Source organism: Charadrius vociferus, unplaced genomic scaffold (genome assembly GCF_000708025.1).
Source record: "Charadrius vociferus isolate BGI_N301 unplaced genomic scaffold, ASM70802v2 scaffold183, whole genome shotgun sequence".
Classification (NCBI taxonomy): Eukaryota; Metazoa; Chordata; class Aves; order Charadriiformes; family Charadriidae; genus Charadrius; species Charadrius vociferus.
Window position 1 is genome coordinate 5058855 of NW_009648250.1, and position 16538 is coordinate 5075392.

Below are 16538 nucleotides of genomic sequence, written 5' to 3' on the forward strand. Positions count from 1 at the left end.
CAGGTCCTTCTCCTCAGGGCTGCTCTCCAGCCATTCCCCAATGAGCCTGTATTTGTGCTTGGGTATTTGCCCTGACCCAGATGTAGGACCTTGCACTTGGCCTTGTTGAACTTCATGAGGTTGGCTTGGGCCCACCTCTCCAGCCTGTCCAGGTCCCTCTGGATGGCATCCCTCCTCTCCAGTGTGTCTACCTCGCCGAACAGCTTGGTATCATCGGCAAACTTGCTGAGGGTGCCCTCAACCCCACTGTCCATGTCACCGACAAAGATGTTGAACAGTGCAGGTCCCAGTACCGACCCCTGAGGAACGCCACTCGTCACTGGTCTCTGAGCCATTAGACATCGAGCCGTTGACCACAACTCTTTGAGTGCGACCATCCAACCAGTGCTTTATCCACCAAGTGGTCCATTTGTCGAATCCATGTCTCTCCAATTTAGAGACCAGGATATTGTGTGGGACAGTGTCAAATGCTTTGCACAAGTCCAGGTAGATGACATCGGTTGCTCTTCCCTTATCCATTGCTGCTGTAACCCCTTCGTAAAAGGCCACCAAATTTGTCAGGCATGACTTGCCCTTGGTGAAGCCATGCTGGCTGTCACCAGTCACCTCCTTGTTTTCTATGTGCCTTAGCAGAGTTTCCAGGAGGATCTACTCTATGATCTTGCCAGGCACAGAGGTGAGACTAACTGGCCTGTAGTTCCCTGGGTCTTCCTTATTTCCCTTTTTGAAAATAGGGGTTATGTTTCCCCTTTTCCAGTCGGCAGGAACCTCACCAGACCGCCATGACTTCTCAAATATGATGCCTAGTGGCTTAGCAACTTCATCTGCCAGTTTCTTCAGGACCCGTGGATGTATCTCATCAGGTCCAATGGACTTGTGCCCCTTCAGGTTCCTCAGGTGGTCTTGCACTTGATCTTCACCTACAGTGGGCGGGCAGTTCTTTGTTTTCCCAATCCTCACAGCTAGCAGGTCAAAATTAGGTTAACTTGAACTGCGGGACTGTGGCAGCAAATCTGAAAAGGTGAAACCTGAACTGTGCAAATACAGTTTTTGAAGTGTTTGGCAGCAAATGTAAGGTTTGGCTTTTCCCTTGCTTAAGTTGGCCACTAAAATCCATTCAGTATTTGTGTTCCAGCAGCACTCTCTTGCCAGCATGTTCTTTTTCCTTCGGTTGCATATGGTGTGAAACTGAAGAACTTTGCAGAATAAATGGTTTGGCTCATCTGCTTCTATATTGCGGTCTTTGATACTCAAGCCAGACAAACACATCACTTGTAATCTCTGCAAGTTCAACTGTGATCAAACTGAAAAGTGTCTAGGGTTGTGTCAGTGGGTGTAATGTTACAGTATTTTGAAGCTAGTGTGGGATATATTTCTGGGAGATATTTTGTGAAGCATAAAGAATTTGAGCAGAAAAAATGGAAATGCAACGTTGTTACAATGTGGACTCCAGCTCTCAGTGAATTTGGTCTCTGACAAAATTATGTTAATTTTGTCTCAGGTTAAATTTAGACTGTATATTAGGCACGGTTAAAAATTTTCTGTTTGCAAATACTGTAATACCAGTGTCTAAGTTACTGGCTAGGTTTTTTTCCTACTCTTAAGAAGTCGTTACTGGCTTTGATTTACAGCGTTTTTTATGTATACCCATAAAGCATTCCTTTTTAATATAATGTGAAAGGGGTTTACTATTATAGTTTAAGCTTAGGGCTAGAAGGCAGAAAATCCTGATCATTGGTCCTAACTCCGATTTGGTTTCCTGTGACATTGAAAACTTGGAGTCGCTGTCTTGTCAGCTTGAAAAGCCTTTGGTGCTACATCTCTGTGCAGCTTGGTTAATAGTTACTGGAATGCAGGCTTCACTGTGGTATCCTTGCAGTAGTTGATGGCTAAGAGATGGAGGTTTTCTAAAGCATCTGAAGTTGTTATTTGTTTTTAAAAATGAACCATCTAACCAGCTTTGAAGCAATTTACTCCCTAAAATGACATGATCTTACAGATAGCCTTGGTTGAAGAAAGCCCATGATGTAGGTACAGTTTGGTACCTAGAAGGTTTTAAACTTGCTTCCAATATGCAGTCAGTCTAGCTTTCTGCTAGAAACTGACTTTCTGGCAGTCCTTAACAGGGGATCTCTCTCACTCTGGAAAGTGAACCAGGTAGAATGGTCATTTCAGCAATTACAAATGGGCTCTCACAAATACTTTTTTTCATTTGAAAAATTCATCTAGTCAATAACTTGTGTACCAGCTTTCAGACAGGTGGAGAATTAATTGAAGTAATGAAGGGCATAGCTGGGCTAGTAAAATGGCAACAATCAAATCAGTACTTTACTTACGTATGTCATTTTTTACAACCTTTGTGTTAATCAGTTTTTGGAGTAAAGATTCCAGCAGAACTGACCCTTTGCTGAGCTTTAATACAGCAAGTTTTAGCCTGACACACTTAGAAATTGCTGAAATTCAGAAATCTCCCCGAAGCAAGACATGGAGTGTGTTGAACGGTTCTTAATTTGTCTCTATGTTTTTGTATGCCAGGGTACCAGGAAAAGATACAATTAATGGAAGAGTTGATTTAAAATTAGACTTTATTGTGGTTGCACTGGGGACAAGGAAGGGCACTAGAGAGTATCTTATTAGAATCACTATAGCAACAGCTCACCCCATAATTCCCCATGTTTTTCTCAGCCTGTGATACTCTCTCTTCAATCACTACATTATTAATGGCATTTATATTCAAAACCAGTCATTTCAGCTGTAAGCCCAGAAGTATTTTTAACAGAGGGAAATTCTAGGAGCTGTGTCCTTTAGAGTCAATAGTTTGGGGAAAAGTTGAGCTTTTTGTTATTGTTGTTACTATTATTTTCCTTTTTCTTGTTAACTGTCGCTCTTTGAGTGAATTTCAGTGTTATAGTGAAAGTTGTATAGATTCTTCATGTGTGTGAGAAGAAAATCTGATTTTCCTGTTTGTCTTTTTCGAAAGGAGTGGGAGAGGTGGGGTGTGTTGAGTAACAAGATGCTGTATTATCCAAAGGGGAGGCAAAAAATAGAAATACTATATTGAAGTGTTTGTTTATTTGGTTTCTTTCATTGAGGATATGTCTCTAAGCAACACGAAGTGAAGCAAATCTCCCTTGGCTGTGCACCTCACCGTTCTGTCTTGACCATAAAAGAGAAAAGCCAAAAAAGGGTGGGTTGTTTGTTTCAGAGTTTGCGTTTGAAATAAAACTTCCGAATGTCCATAAAATGACATGGTTTTATTTTCTGCATGAAACTAAACTGGACACCACCAGCTTTTGTTGGTAGCAATATTTGTACCGTACACAGTGTTCTTTTCTCTAGCAGGCACACTGGGGATCCCCAAATCGCCAGTTTTAGCTTTAGTGAGATAGCTGGTGACCTTGCCTTTAACCTGTCTTGTTTAAATATTTGTTTAAGAACAAGGAAGCATGTTGATACTGGATTTTTAAATGTTAAGACCTTTAGTTTCTAGCTAGACAAGGCCTATGACTGATACGCTGTTATGTCAGGTTGAGGCATACAGAGCACCTTCAACCAAGCTGATACAGAAGAAATCCTAACTAATATTCTTTTGAGACGTGAGCTTCCATTGTTGTTCTGCTGGGGTGTGCATAGTTCTGGAGTATTTTGAATCTACATGCTTAGAGGAGCTTTTTAGGTAACACATTTAACAGCCTGGAAAAACATACTGAGAAGCAGAACATTGTTTAAACCTGGGCTTTGCTTTTCAGTCTGGTTATGAACTAATTAGTGTAAAGGTTCAAGGAATTCCAGGCAAGCTGTGCGATACTGAAGTCGATAGAGTTGTCTAAAGGATTCCTCCTCTCTGTGATTTGCAAATGATTCTAGAGGGGTTCAGGGCTGCCTGGGGTAACCTAGTGGCAGAAGTTTGGAAGCACTGCTCCACTCCAGTTCTGTTATGTTCACTGTCTGTGGATGGAAGGACAGAGGAATAATTCAGGTACTTTCCAAAGCAAGGAATACGAATAAATTCCTTCAAACTTTGCTGTAGGCTGTGGATCTGTTGCTGTTACTGTTTCTTTTGTGGTGCTTCTTATGTCTATTTATGTTTAAGCAAAGCCTTTATTTTGTGCTGCTGTAAACTGCTTCTCCATTCATACATTGTTTTGAAATGTATAATATTTATCTCGAATTTTGTAACTATTTGGTGATACTATTTTTTCTTCTTAACATAATAACGCTGCTACTTGTGTTTTACTCGCAAAGGTGCCTTAAATCCATCAAAAGAAGAGCATTTAGTGATACAAGAGGTTGATAGCAATGGGCAGAAATGCTTGTATCAGAAATTCAGCTTGTCATTTGTTAATCAACTTTAATAACTTGTTGTCAAAGCAGCTAGGTCAGTGAAGGATAAACTAGATCCTAGCCACTATATCGTTGATTGCTGTATGTGGTAGTCATTGTTAGAAAGAGACTTTGCAAAGCTGAGCTTTCTGTGCAGGAGTGTGGTTATGAGCAATGGAATAGCTACTCTGAGACTACTGAATGGTGAATTCTGTCCCTTCAGTTGTTAGGAGAGAGTGGTTACCAGGGTGATAACCTGAGACTTCCTAAATTACTGCATAGTATGTATTTCTACCAAAAATATCTCCACTCCAAGATCTGGTCCTTTTACCAAGCATAAGGGTTAAGAAACAGGTAAACATGTAACATTGGGGTGGACAGAAATAAAAGCTGAGTGTGGTATAACTGGAAAGCAAGACCCAACACTAAAACTATTTTTTAAGTCTCCTGTTCAGTCTTGATGTTTGAATGTGCGTCTGTACTGTACTGCAGTTTCTTCATATCTAAAAACTAATTGTTTAGGCCTGTTTTGAGGCCACATTCATCAGTGGTGTTACAGCTCTGTGCAACTCCTGAACAAAAGATACTGTGAAAGAAATACGCATTCATGTTGAGGTGGAGCAAGCCTAATTTAGAAGAAATAATTTTATGGTCAAAGCAATCAAGAGCTAAATTTCGTTAAAATCAAAGATTGGGGAAAGTCAATAAAAATTAAAACATAATAAAGGCTGAAGATCGGCTTTCTTCAGGGAGTCTACAAACTGTTTCTCTTCTTGTGTAAGAGCATAATTCTGCCTCAGCATGAAACTATCCTGTTATAGTTGACTCATCCGATTTTTTAAACCTGTCCTGTTAGTGCTTTTTGTAACTGATTTCTTATACTGCATATGCTAGTTGAGATTTTATTTCAACATAAAAGTAAAGTGTTCCCTGTTTTTGCTTGAGCATAGGCAGTTAATGCCTGAGGTATTTCCTATAGGACTGATAGTGTTTTTAAGTGAAATTTTTAAAAGGATGCATACAAAGAAAGGTGTAGGCTAAGATGCAGTCAAAGAAGAGATGGAAAAATAAAGTTTTGTTCATGCTCATGAAAGGAAATTTCAGTCAACAAAGTTTTTTTTCAGGGCTGTTGCCTTTGACACTGACACATGAGCAATGCCTATGGGTCCATTTAAAATGCAGATGATTTTTCCCAAGGCCTGTGGCTTAAAATCACAAACAAAGGGAGAGTTTTGGGTGACGTTTCCTTAGCCTTCCAGTTTCCAAGCTAAGCCTGCCTGGAATCCATTTGATCATTATGCACTGTAGCTTAAAAAATGTGCCTGGGAAAAAAAAAAACATGGCATTGCCAGGGAGCTTCACAGCCCTGTATGACTTGTGTAAAATGTGGAGTGGCTTTGGATTCGTTCCATTGAGTGAGCTTCTTCCTGGCTCACAGAGACATTTCTTAAGATATTTATTCATTTTAAGTCTCCTTACATTTTGCTTCAGGACTTTTTAGAATTTTAAGTGGATGAGAAGAAATCTGGCACTCTCCCCTCCTGATTAAAGCAAATGAACATGCTAACCCATATTTCTCTCTAGTTCTAAAAGAAGTAAGAGAGATTTAAAGTACAGGTGGAAGAAATTTGTTACAGTCACTACTGCTAGGTAGGTTCCTTCCTTTCCTGGACTAGATCCTACAAGGGGACTAGCAGCATATGAAACCTTTCTGGTTTTAAATCTGAGGAAAGCACAATAACACATCTCAATGATGTATATTAGAAATAAGGAAAGAATTGAGATTGCTCAGTGTCCTTCTGTTGTTAATTTCTCCACGTCCTTGCAATGTGGCAGAAGGTGGTACAGGAATCTCTAAAGCATAAGAACAGAGAAGAACATTATAGTACAAGAGGTTTTATTCAAGGAGTTGGTTTTATGTATGGTAATGCAAAATTAGCAAAGCAAAATGCAGGTTAAATTTAGAAAGTCTTAAAGAAATCTGGAGGCCTAAAGAGATCATACAGTTCTGTGCACTGGATGCGTAGATCGTTGCAAAATACTTTCTCATTAGGTCAGACAAATTTGGTTAAAGAAAGAGGACTCCTTCCTGTTTCACAGATGGGGGAAAACCAAAAATTAGTTTATTGCACAAGCCCAGGTTCTGGCAGTACCAGGAATTGGACTGACCCTTAAGAAAGCCACAGAGTGCAAAATGGGAGCTTCTGATCAGCTTAGAAAAAATTAGAAGCAATCTGCTGAGCTGGCTTCCTCTCCCTACAGCAGAGCTGTTCCTGGTAGTGTATTACTTCTGGAGCACTTGTTCTCTGTGACCCACCAAATTTTCCTTCACCGTCTTCCTCATTTGTGACTGTCCCCAAAGCAACGAACTTCCCTGTACCAAACCTAGGGAACAGAATACAGTCCAGCAGTCCAGAAGGCTGGAGAGGGACTTTTAACAAGGGCAAGTAGTGATAGGACAAGGTGTAATGGCTTCAAACTGCAAGAGAGTAGACTTAGCATAGATATTAGGAAAAAATTTTTCACTACGAAGGTTGTGAAGCACTGGAACATACCGCCAAGGGAAGCTGTGGAGATGCCATCCCTGTCAGTGTCCAAGGCCAGGTTGGATGGGGCTTTGAGCAACCTGGTCTAGTGGGAGGTGTCCCTGCCCATGGCAGGGGGGTTGGAACTAGATGATCTTTAAGGTCCCTTCCAACCCAAACCATTCTATGATTCTATGATCTTGGTGCTTCTGTTTGCTCTCAAGAGTTGCTGTATTACTTCCCTTGAGAATACAAGGTATGTGAAAACAGCACTAGAGTGCATCACCACTTGATGGCACCAAACAAATTTGAAAGACCATTTAAAATAAATAAATAAATAAGGGAAGCAACTCAGCTTTTCTGCAGTGTGGGAGGGCACCAACAGAAGTCAGTCATGCTTGCTGTATTAGTAGAACACTCCATAAAGCACTCTCAGCATCTGATAAACTTTTCCATTGTTCGTTTTCTTTAACACAGCATGGGTACTTCAGCACTGTTGTGAATAACAAGCAATAGGGCCTTCTGCAGGAAATCAGTAAACTCGAAAAGTATTCTTAGCCCAATGTGCTGGCCAGTTTGTGAGCAAGAGAGAGTGTGCACTTGCTTGGCTAAAAATGTTCTGGTTGCCTTGTACTGAGGCTGTACGCTCAGTGTATCTCTTCCAAGTTATAATCATTTTGCAAGTACAAAGCAATGATATAATGAAAGTCAACTTTCTGGACTGCATCATATGAACAATTTACCAAAATAAGGGGAATTCTAGTACCATTGCACTATGTGCTGTTAGATTCACAACAACCTTGATATTTCAGGAACTTCTTGTCTTGCAGATATTCCGCCTCTTGTTCCCTGTGGGGACAGATGTTCTCAGTTCAGTGGCTGGAAGGATGACCATATTGATTCTTTAGCCATTAACATTAAAGTGCACCAACAGGGAGCTCTCCTAATACTGTTATGAATGCTTCTCCTTGTCTTTTATGAACACATTATGAGAATCTTGTGCTTCTCAGGATTTTATTAGTTCTCAGAAAAATTAGTTTCAGCAGCAGACATCTGCAAGATAACCTCCTGGTCTTTCCATTAAACACACAGCGTTTGCTAAAGGCTTACTTAATTTAATTCACTCTGAATCCTCTGCTTTCTGTAGTTTTAGCTTCCTTCTGTCTTTTCATCTGCCCCCGAACATATTGCCTTGCTTAATTATATCCTGTTTTGTGTTTTGTAGAGAAAGAGAAGGAGGAAGATGTTAATGCTTGTCAAAATGACCAGCAATCTCCTGTTTTCCCTCATTCCCTTTCAAATAAAAATGTCTGCCACAGCATTTGGTTAGTTTGTCTAGGTTAGCTGTAAAAGCAGATACTCTGTTGTCTTCCTTCTCAGCTAGTAGAATAGAGGCAGAGCTCATCCCAGCATTATGTGGATCAGAAACAATTAAAGATTGCAGCGTACCTGTTTCCCTTTCACTTCCAGTTCTTCTTCCACATCATAGATTAATGGAAATGTGTAGTGTTGAGGGATCATGTACAAGCATATGTATTGCATTACTGTTGACATGGAGACAGAACAATTTTGGCACCAGTCTCATTCCCAGGGAACTGTTTTGTAATTAATTATTAGAATTAACTAGAAAATTCTTTGAACGAGGAGCTATTTGCTTTTTATTTGCATAGTACCTGGCATGGTGGAGACCTGGTCCGAGCGTAAAGATCTTAATAGTAACATACAGTAATTATATCTGATAGATCTTGTGGTTGTCCGTACAGACATACTCAAATCAGTCCCAGCCGTACAAAGCTCGTGAAGATTTTTTTAAGAAGAGTTTTTCTGACATGCCTCTGAATTTTGTTCATATCAATTCCAGAAACTTGTATTGATTAAGGATCAGTTTCATCCTGTTTCTGATCCACATCGTATCCCTGTTAGGCCTTTTACTGTCCGAGTGCAATTTGAATTTGAGACCTGGAAGCATTTCACCGCTACAGTAGGCTGTAGCATTCCCAAGGTGCAAGAGGTATTGGAGTGCTCTCTCTCTCTCTCACTGTAGTGTGTGTACTCAAGAGAATAAATACAGCTCTGCAAAAAGGTGAATATTCAAACCCATTAAAACCTTTTTGGTTTTGTTTTAAATTTTTGCTTCCCTCCTGTATAACTGATAAGTAGGAAGGATGCCAAAAACTATCAAAAGGAAGGCCTAAGTCTTCGAGAGCATCAGTGTCGTAAGAAAAGTCTGTTGTTTTCCACTTGTGAAACAATATTAACCATTTCATGAAGTAACTATAAAAGATGCTGGCAGCTTTATTGCTGGGTGTTGGTGTTGCACTCTGACCCATCTTAAACGGCTGGCGAAACAGTCTGTAGCAATTAGATAATTGTTTCATCAAAATATGATTAAATCCAAATGCCTGTAATTGATGCTTCCTGTAAGCCTTATTGAAACAGTACTTTAATGAAAGCAAATATATGTTCTTGCTGTTCCCAATATTTGAACTCCAGAGGGAAGAAAATGGAAAGCAATTAGAGCAACAAAATGGATGTTTGTAATTTAATATTCAAAACATGCTTTTCTTTCTCTGTTAAATTCTGACTTAATGGGGAGATTTCATGTTCCACTTACAAAACTGTGTATTTAGACTTTGTGTAGTTGTTGAGCTCTGCTTTTGGCGCAGATGTCTTCTGCATTCTGAAGGCTCTCCAGGCTGCAGGACTTTTCCAGGCTTGGTCATCTGTGTAGCCCTCAGCCGTGGGATGCTGTACGCAGAGATTCACTGAGGGGGAGGGAGAGTTGGTGAGCACGTTAATCTGAGTAATGTTCTGGAAAGCATGCTCACTCAGATGGAAGAGCCAACCCTGCCTCTAAATGGTGCTGCAACTTGGCTTGAGGCTGCAAGCATCTGCACGTGAGCCCAGCACCATCGTCGGCATTTTTGACTGAAGGGGCAGTGGCTTCTGTGTTGATCACTGAGCCCGTTTTTTCATGCATACATTTTGAATTGAGGAGGGTTGTGTGGATCTCACCACACTGGTGTGTGAAATTCAGCCCAGGACCAAGGCAGCAGCTCCTACCACTGGTCTCTTAATTGGTTTTTGAGTCTTTGCCAAAGGTAAAGCTGCATATGCTTTTTGTCACCACTTCTCCAAATACAGAGCAAAGTGTGTATGTCTGAATAAGGATGAAATAAAAGAAGCTGAACTTAAAAGAATTCAATTTTACAAATTGGTTCAGCGCTGGAGTAGGTGGCCTGGGTAGGCTGCTGAAGCCACGGCGTGAGGTCTCTCAGAGAAGGTTAAAGAAACATCCGTGGGGAACAAGGCAGCTGGTGGAGGGGAGCGGGGGGGGGCTCTCTGGCAGTTTCCCCTTGCATGGGCCACGCCTTACTGATGAAGCATTTCTAAACGCAAATGAAGCATGCAGCATCCCAGGGATGGCCTCTGCAGAGGCACAATGAATTCTTAAGTGGTTGATAGTGAGGCATGAGTTAGAGAAGGTAGAAGACACCAGATTCCACAAGCCCCAAAGGTTCAGTCCTAGCTGTATTTTGATGTAATTCTGATACCTGCCGATATCATCAGTCATGGAGCAGTGTTGCTCCTTGAGGAGACCAGCAACAATACAATGTCGTACAGTGAGAAGGACAAGGTTAAAAAGTATGACAGTGTTTCTAGCAATCTCAGCTGGCCTTCATTAATATACCAAGCTATTATTTTATGGTATTCATCTTTTCAGGGGAAAAGCAGTAGCCTTTCTGGAAATTGAGAAGTTTAAAATATTATGCATTTGTGAAAAGGTCAGATTCTCCCTTTGTATACACTGTTTAAGTGTGTCAAAGTTTTGTTTCTCTTATTTGAATGGGCCAGCTGGAGCTCCTAACAGATTAACGATTGACTGCAAAGTTGAATACAGACAGATTTATGCTTGAGATCATGAAAGGTGGGCGTTCTGAAACCCCCAGTTTGTTGATTACAGAATTTGTTTCTGTGATTACCCAAAAATCATATTGTTGCCTGGACCATTTATCATCCTTTAGGTTTCGTCATAGTCCAAATTGCTGGTACTTGAGAGACTGGACCATCCACAGCTGGATCAGACAGTGCCTGAAGTATGGTGCACAAGACAAAGCCTTATACACATTAAAAAATAAGGTAAGTTTTTACAAGGAAAAGCTGTGAATATATTTGATCAACTTTTTGAGACAATGTGGCTTACTTGAATTTCTATTGCAGCCATGTCCTGTAGATTGCAGTTTTAAGTTCAGATATTTCTTTGTCATACCAAAAGTTAATGCTGCACTTGAATTTTAGCTAAAGCTCTTTACAGCTTTTATTTCCTCTTCTTTCCAAGGAAGCTTTTTGTTTTTAAACAGGGTTAGTGTCCAAAACATGCTAGATGCAGGGGAGGCATAAAAACCTGATAATCAATGCCCCTCTTGGTCCCAAAGGCTCAGGCGAAATGCCAAAACAAATCCAGTAGATCAAAAGTTAGAAGGCCTACATCACAGGAGCCGTGCTAATCTCCTTGTGTTGCTTGACTGTCACATTGCAGCAGTGTGCAATGCCACGGTTCTGATCTTTCTGGTACCTGCAGTGCTATGCTTGGGAAGATTTGAACAGCAGATTTTCACACCGCTCTTTTTTTCTTCCTTCTCTTCAGGTTCAGTATGGAATTTTCCCAGATAATTTTACATTCAATATTTTGTTGGATTGTTTTATAAAGCAGAAGAAATACGAAGGTAGGAAAATATGTACCAATTCTGCATCCTTAGCTGTATGCTGTTAAATCTGCAGAGCCTTTCATTGAATTAAAAACTTCTAGCCATTTTTTCTCAGAAGTCGCCTTAAAAGCACGCCTTCTTCTTCTTTTAAACTGCTTTGCTGCATGTTTATTTCTCATTTCTGTTAGATTTTTATTAATTATATAATTTTGAAACACGTGCAATTCACAGTTGCTACTGTGGTTAATCCCCTTCCAAATGTAAACCAACTTCTCCAGTTTCTACAAGTCTGATTTACATGCTAATGACATCATAGGAGTTATTAGTGACAATTAGATTATAATAATAATCGAAATGCATGTTGGTAGAGTTCATCTTACCTACGTTTAGCTGTTCAAAAAGCTACATATCTAAACTGTTTGTCTAGACTTTGTGTCACTGGAGAGAGCCAGCTATGCTGAATTGCCACGGTGAGGTGCCTGTCTTTCACTATTGACTGTTTAAGTGTTGAGATGAATTATCCTCTTATATTTGATGACAAATATTTAAGATTTTAATGTCACTGCAGGTTTTCTGGTACTGTAGATTTGCAATGAGCTTTTCTTTGCATTCTTATAATACAAGTAACTGAGAGGGATAATAGAATTGCTGGACTTGCCTGTAGCTTTTATCATGCAGGTTTTGCTAAATGGCAAATTAATACCTATTTTATTTTGAGAGTCCTCCTGTCTGTGAATTCCCCCTTATTCCATCCATATTTCTTTTCCGTGACAGGCTCAAGGCATTTTGTTTAACAAACTGTTCTTCCTGACAGGGAGTCTCACTGAAACTCCCTGTGGAGCTCCTCCAGAGCACTGTTTGCTGAATACAGTGAGTGCTGTGGGGTGATCTGTGACAATGTTTCTGCTCCATTATACTCTCCTGTCACCTTAAGGGCAGTGAATTTAAGCCAGTCTTCTCCTGCTTGTAATCTAACCACAAGAAAAAAGAAGTAATTTTTAGCTTTTTTAGAGATTTTTTTTAAATGTTAATGAAGGGCTGAGCAAAGAAGAGCCAATTGAAGAGTGTAGAGCTAAGATGAGTTTGGAAAGCTCCTTTGCTGTGGTCTCATGCTGTTCAACCAATTCGTCCTTCTTACAGTGTGTTTGAATAACCCAAGCAAGTAATACCCAGTCTGTACTACTAGTCATAAGAAATCTTTAATTTTCTCCCTAGCTACTTCAAAACATACTAGAGCAATAAAGTATCAGGGAACATGAGCGGCTGTGAAAGGAAGCTGTCTAAATTTGCACTTGCTGATTACATATATTGTTTTCCTCTATAGATGCTATGTCAGTAGTAACAGAGATCATGCTGCAAGAAAGTTTTGATGAATTCTCAACACAGCTTCTTTCTCTCTATGTTTTATACCAGTATCTGGCAACCAAGTCTGAACATACGGTAAGCTGACCACACTCAAAATGATACACAAAGCTTCCATTTCTGAGTGTCATGGTGCAGTCAGTTGTGCATTCAATCTTGAATATATTTTATTTTTCCTAAGTTTACCTGAAAAACACAAATACTCCATTTTTTTCATTATTTTTACAACTGCAGAACAAAGAAAAAAAAAAAGAATCAACAAAATATGAAAGGCATCAAATAACTTGTCACCCCTTTTGTCCTTTCTCTGAAAGGGAAGGTGTGTTGGGATTTTCAAATGTAATGTATACCCATTGGAAGGTTATGAAATGACAGTTCAGTTCAGTTCAAATAGGTTTCTATCAGTTAACATAAAAAGCCTGTATCACCTATTCTATAGGACCCTGTTACAGTGATTATTGCTCACCGTTACAGCTTGGTAGCGGTGATTTTGCAGTTATAAAGCATTTTCACTAGGATTTTTACTATCCCATTTAGCTTTGTGTGTATTGTTTCTAGTATGTATTTGGTTTAAAACTAAATTCATTACATCTCTCATGGCTTCAAGGATTAAGGGTTTCTTATTCACATCTCACTTGCTTAAGGCCAACATGACCATTCAGGGTCTTGTAAGTGGCATTATTCTACCTTTGCAGGAGGGGCTTAGTTAGATATGAGTAAAGGGCTGAGTCCATCGCTTTAGGCAGCTACTTTTCATGTAGCTTGGCACAAGCCGTCAATAGTATGTTGTCTTCCATAAGAAAAATGCTTGAAACCTCCACTTGTCTTACATGAAGCATCTTCCAAAATGCGTATTACAGGTGCCTTAAGGTTTTACTCAATTGGGTCGTAATTTCAGTTTTCACTATAGAAAACAGATGTGCGTTTGCTCTGTTCTGTATTCTCCTTCCTTCCCCAGAAGTCAAGTATACGTGATCACATGAATATGAAAAGCAGAGGGACCAAAATCTCATTTTCCCCTTGTATTTGTCCATGTTTATGTATCCTCGCTGCGAAGACAAGCACTTGTCAGTATGAGTAGCATTTCATGAAACCAAGGGGGGTGTGGACATATGACACATTTAAGGCAAGCATATTTATATAGTTGTGACTTATTTAATATGCATTTTGAAATAACCCCATCCAAAGTCAGCAGTTATCCATATTTTTATGTATAGACACCATGCAGAGTACCATTCAACACCTCTTAACGCTCAGTACCAATTTTGTGTGTTTGATTTAAGAGGTGGGATAGATAGCGTTATGAGATCTGCTAAGCTGCTCCTAAAAATCCCATTCCCTTTTCCCAGGATGTGAAACAGGTCAGCCAATGGCCTGTTGCACAGGCCCTTGGCTGTATCTTAGGGTCCAGCAGCCTGATGAAACGTATTTTAACCTTGAGAGGAGAATCTTGGGCAATCTGACTATGTTAGCCCTTTGTGTGTATAGCAGTGGTGATAGAGAGCTTCCGTTTTTGTTCTGTTGTAGACACCACTGAAAGCCTGACTGGTCTTGGCTCTCCCCAGGGAGTTTCCTCCTGGACTGCTGTGAACAATCAGTATGGCTGCTGCCTTCCACTGCAAAGGTGTTAACGTTAAGTTCTTGCAGTTCCTCCAGCTCTTGGAGCCAAACAGGCTAGCTCCCGAAAGAACCTAACTGCTAAAAGCGCTGTTTTTCCCATTGCATCTGATTTTCCTGTAACAGTCAGCTGGAGTGCTGAATTCAGCATGAAACAGCCCTATCTCCTTGTATCCCTTTTCTGGGTCAGGCAAATACCTTGCCTGACTGTCAGGTGATGGTATTTTGTGTCAGATGATAACATGCAGATTCTTGTAGCACCCAAATGGAGGCACAAAAAGATGCCATAGCTTGAAAAGACATCTCTGAATAATGCGTTAAATTAGAAGGTCGTACCTTTGTGCTTTTTAAGACTCAGTGTACCTCAGGGAATTTTTTGAGAAGGCTTCTTTCTTTCACTAGGGATATTTGTTTCAGGTCATAAGGTAATAAACAAGACACTGAAGTACCCTGCCACAAAATCCGTGTGTGAGAGAGTCAATCTTCCTTCAATCTGTTGCCTTTTGTAGCTTCCTTTTCCTCATTTTCTTAGCAGTGGGAGTTGTTCAGCTCCTTTCACTTGCAGTAAAGAGACATTTATCCTTGATGTTTGTGCTTCTCTGGTATTGAAAATGTACTGTACTATCCCATAGCAAAACAAAATTCACACTGCTCTTGTGGTTTTAATGTACTTAGTGATTGGGTGCCCTTCTTTAGCCATCAGTGGTGGTCTTGCTCAGGCAGCTGGTACTCCTCTCTAGCAGGAGAGACAGCTGTACTTTTAATCCTGAGGCGTACAGTGGTCTTGGTGAGTTGCATATGTTCTTTTCATAGTGCAGATTTTGGACTCAGAGCAGCCATTAGCAGCATATTCTTCTCTCAGCATTTTCTTATTCTAGCAAGGGATAGTGAAGCATGTATCTCACCACATACTTAAAAGAAAAGGCTGCTCTAATACAGAAGCCATGTAATTTCTTTCTTCAGCGGTGTTAGCCTGAAGCAAGTGGTAGGACATGAAGGGCAGGGACAGATCTTGGCCAATGTAAATCAGTGTAACGCTCTGTCCTGAAGAAAATGCACTGATTGCCTTCCATGCAAAATCTCAACCACTCACCTTTTACTGTCTTCTGGAAAGAGAGATGTTCCTCAGTATGATGTGTACTATTTCTCAGGGTATGCATACTGTAACTCTGAACACTAGACATGTTTAATGATTCTTTACTTCATTGCTAAGACATCTGATGAAAGCCACGTGTTCTGTCTTTGGCTGCTGCCATTTTATGTTTGTGTTTGTCAAGGAACACTTACTTAGTTTACATTATTTGCAGTGGGAAGAGGAGAGAAACATTGGAGCATCGCTAGTGCTTACGGGTCTAAAGCAAACAAGCACTGTGGGTTTTAGCTCCCAGCTGTATGGCTATGCATTCCTTGGTAAGTTTTACCTCCCTCACAGTCATCTTTTCCCTCTTGTCTTTAGTGGCTGAATTAAACTGGCGTCTTCTCTTTACTAAAATGTAATCAAGGAGAAGGCTAAGAAAAAAAAAGGCAGAAATAGTGGAAGGAACAATTTCAGACCGAATCTGTTTTGTAAGCCTGGAGGGTGTTACTGATTTGAATGGTATGCCCTTTATCAGACAGCTTCTGACTCTCCTTTAGGGCTCCCTGAAGGTTTGGATTGGCAGGTGAAAGAAAGATGGTGTTCTTAAAGAACAGTAATCTTGGTTTGTTTGTGGACCAACAAATTTAAAAAAAAACCCAAAAGTACAGAGTTTCATAACACAAATTTAAGGTTATAGACAATAGACTATTTTTCTAGTTAGCGAGTTTCTTAGAATAATCCTTAAACCTCAAGAAGTTCAGAGAGCGTACCCTGAAAAAACAGTATATTTAGAACATTTACTACTCACTGTAAAGTCAATGTTTCCGTTGTGAACAGCAGATAGCAGTGCCTTTGTCCTTTATCTGTTAAGGACTCTTAACTGCTAATAGTATGCTATATTATTAAAGAGCAGTTAGATCAGAA

The 16538-nt window shown here is 40.1% G+C and overlaps 1 protein-coding gene across 1 annotated transcript in view; it reads left to right on the forward strand.

Annotated features, from left to right (window-relative positions):
• Nucleotides 1-16538, forward strand: part of MRPS27 (mitochondrial ribosomal protein S27) — a 48724-nt gene that overhangs the window by 22288 nt on the left and 9898 nt on the right. Inside the window, exons 4-7 of the mRNA XM_009884270.1 lie at nucleotides 10874-10988; nucleotides 11497-11575; nucleotides 12882-12997; nucleotides 15844-15946. Of these exons, the coding sequence (XP_009882572.1) occupies nucleotides 10874-10988; nucleotides 11497-11575; nucleotides 12882-12997; nucleotides 15844-15946 (413 nt within the window). The remainder of the gene's footprint in view (nucleotides 1-10873; nucleotides 10989-11496; nucleotides 11576-12881; nucleotides 12998-15843; nucleotides 15947-16538) is intronic.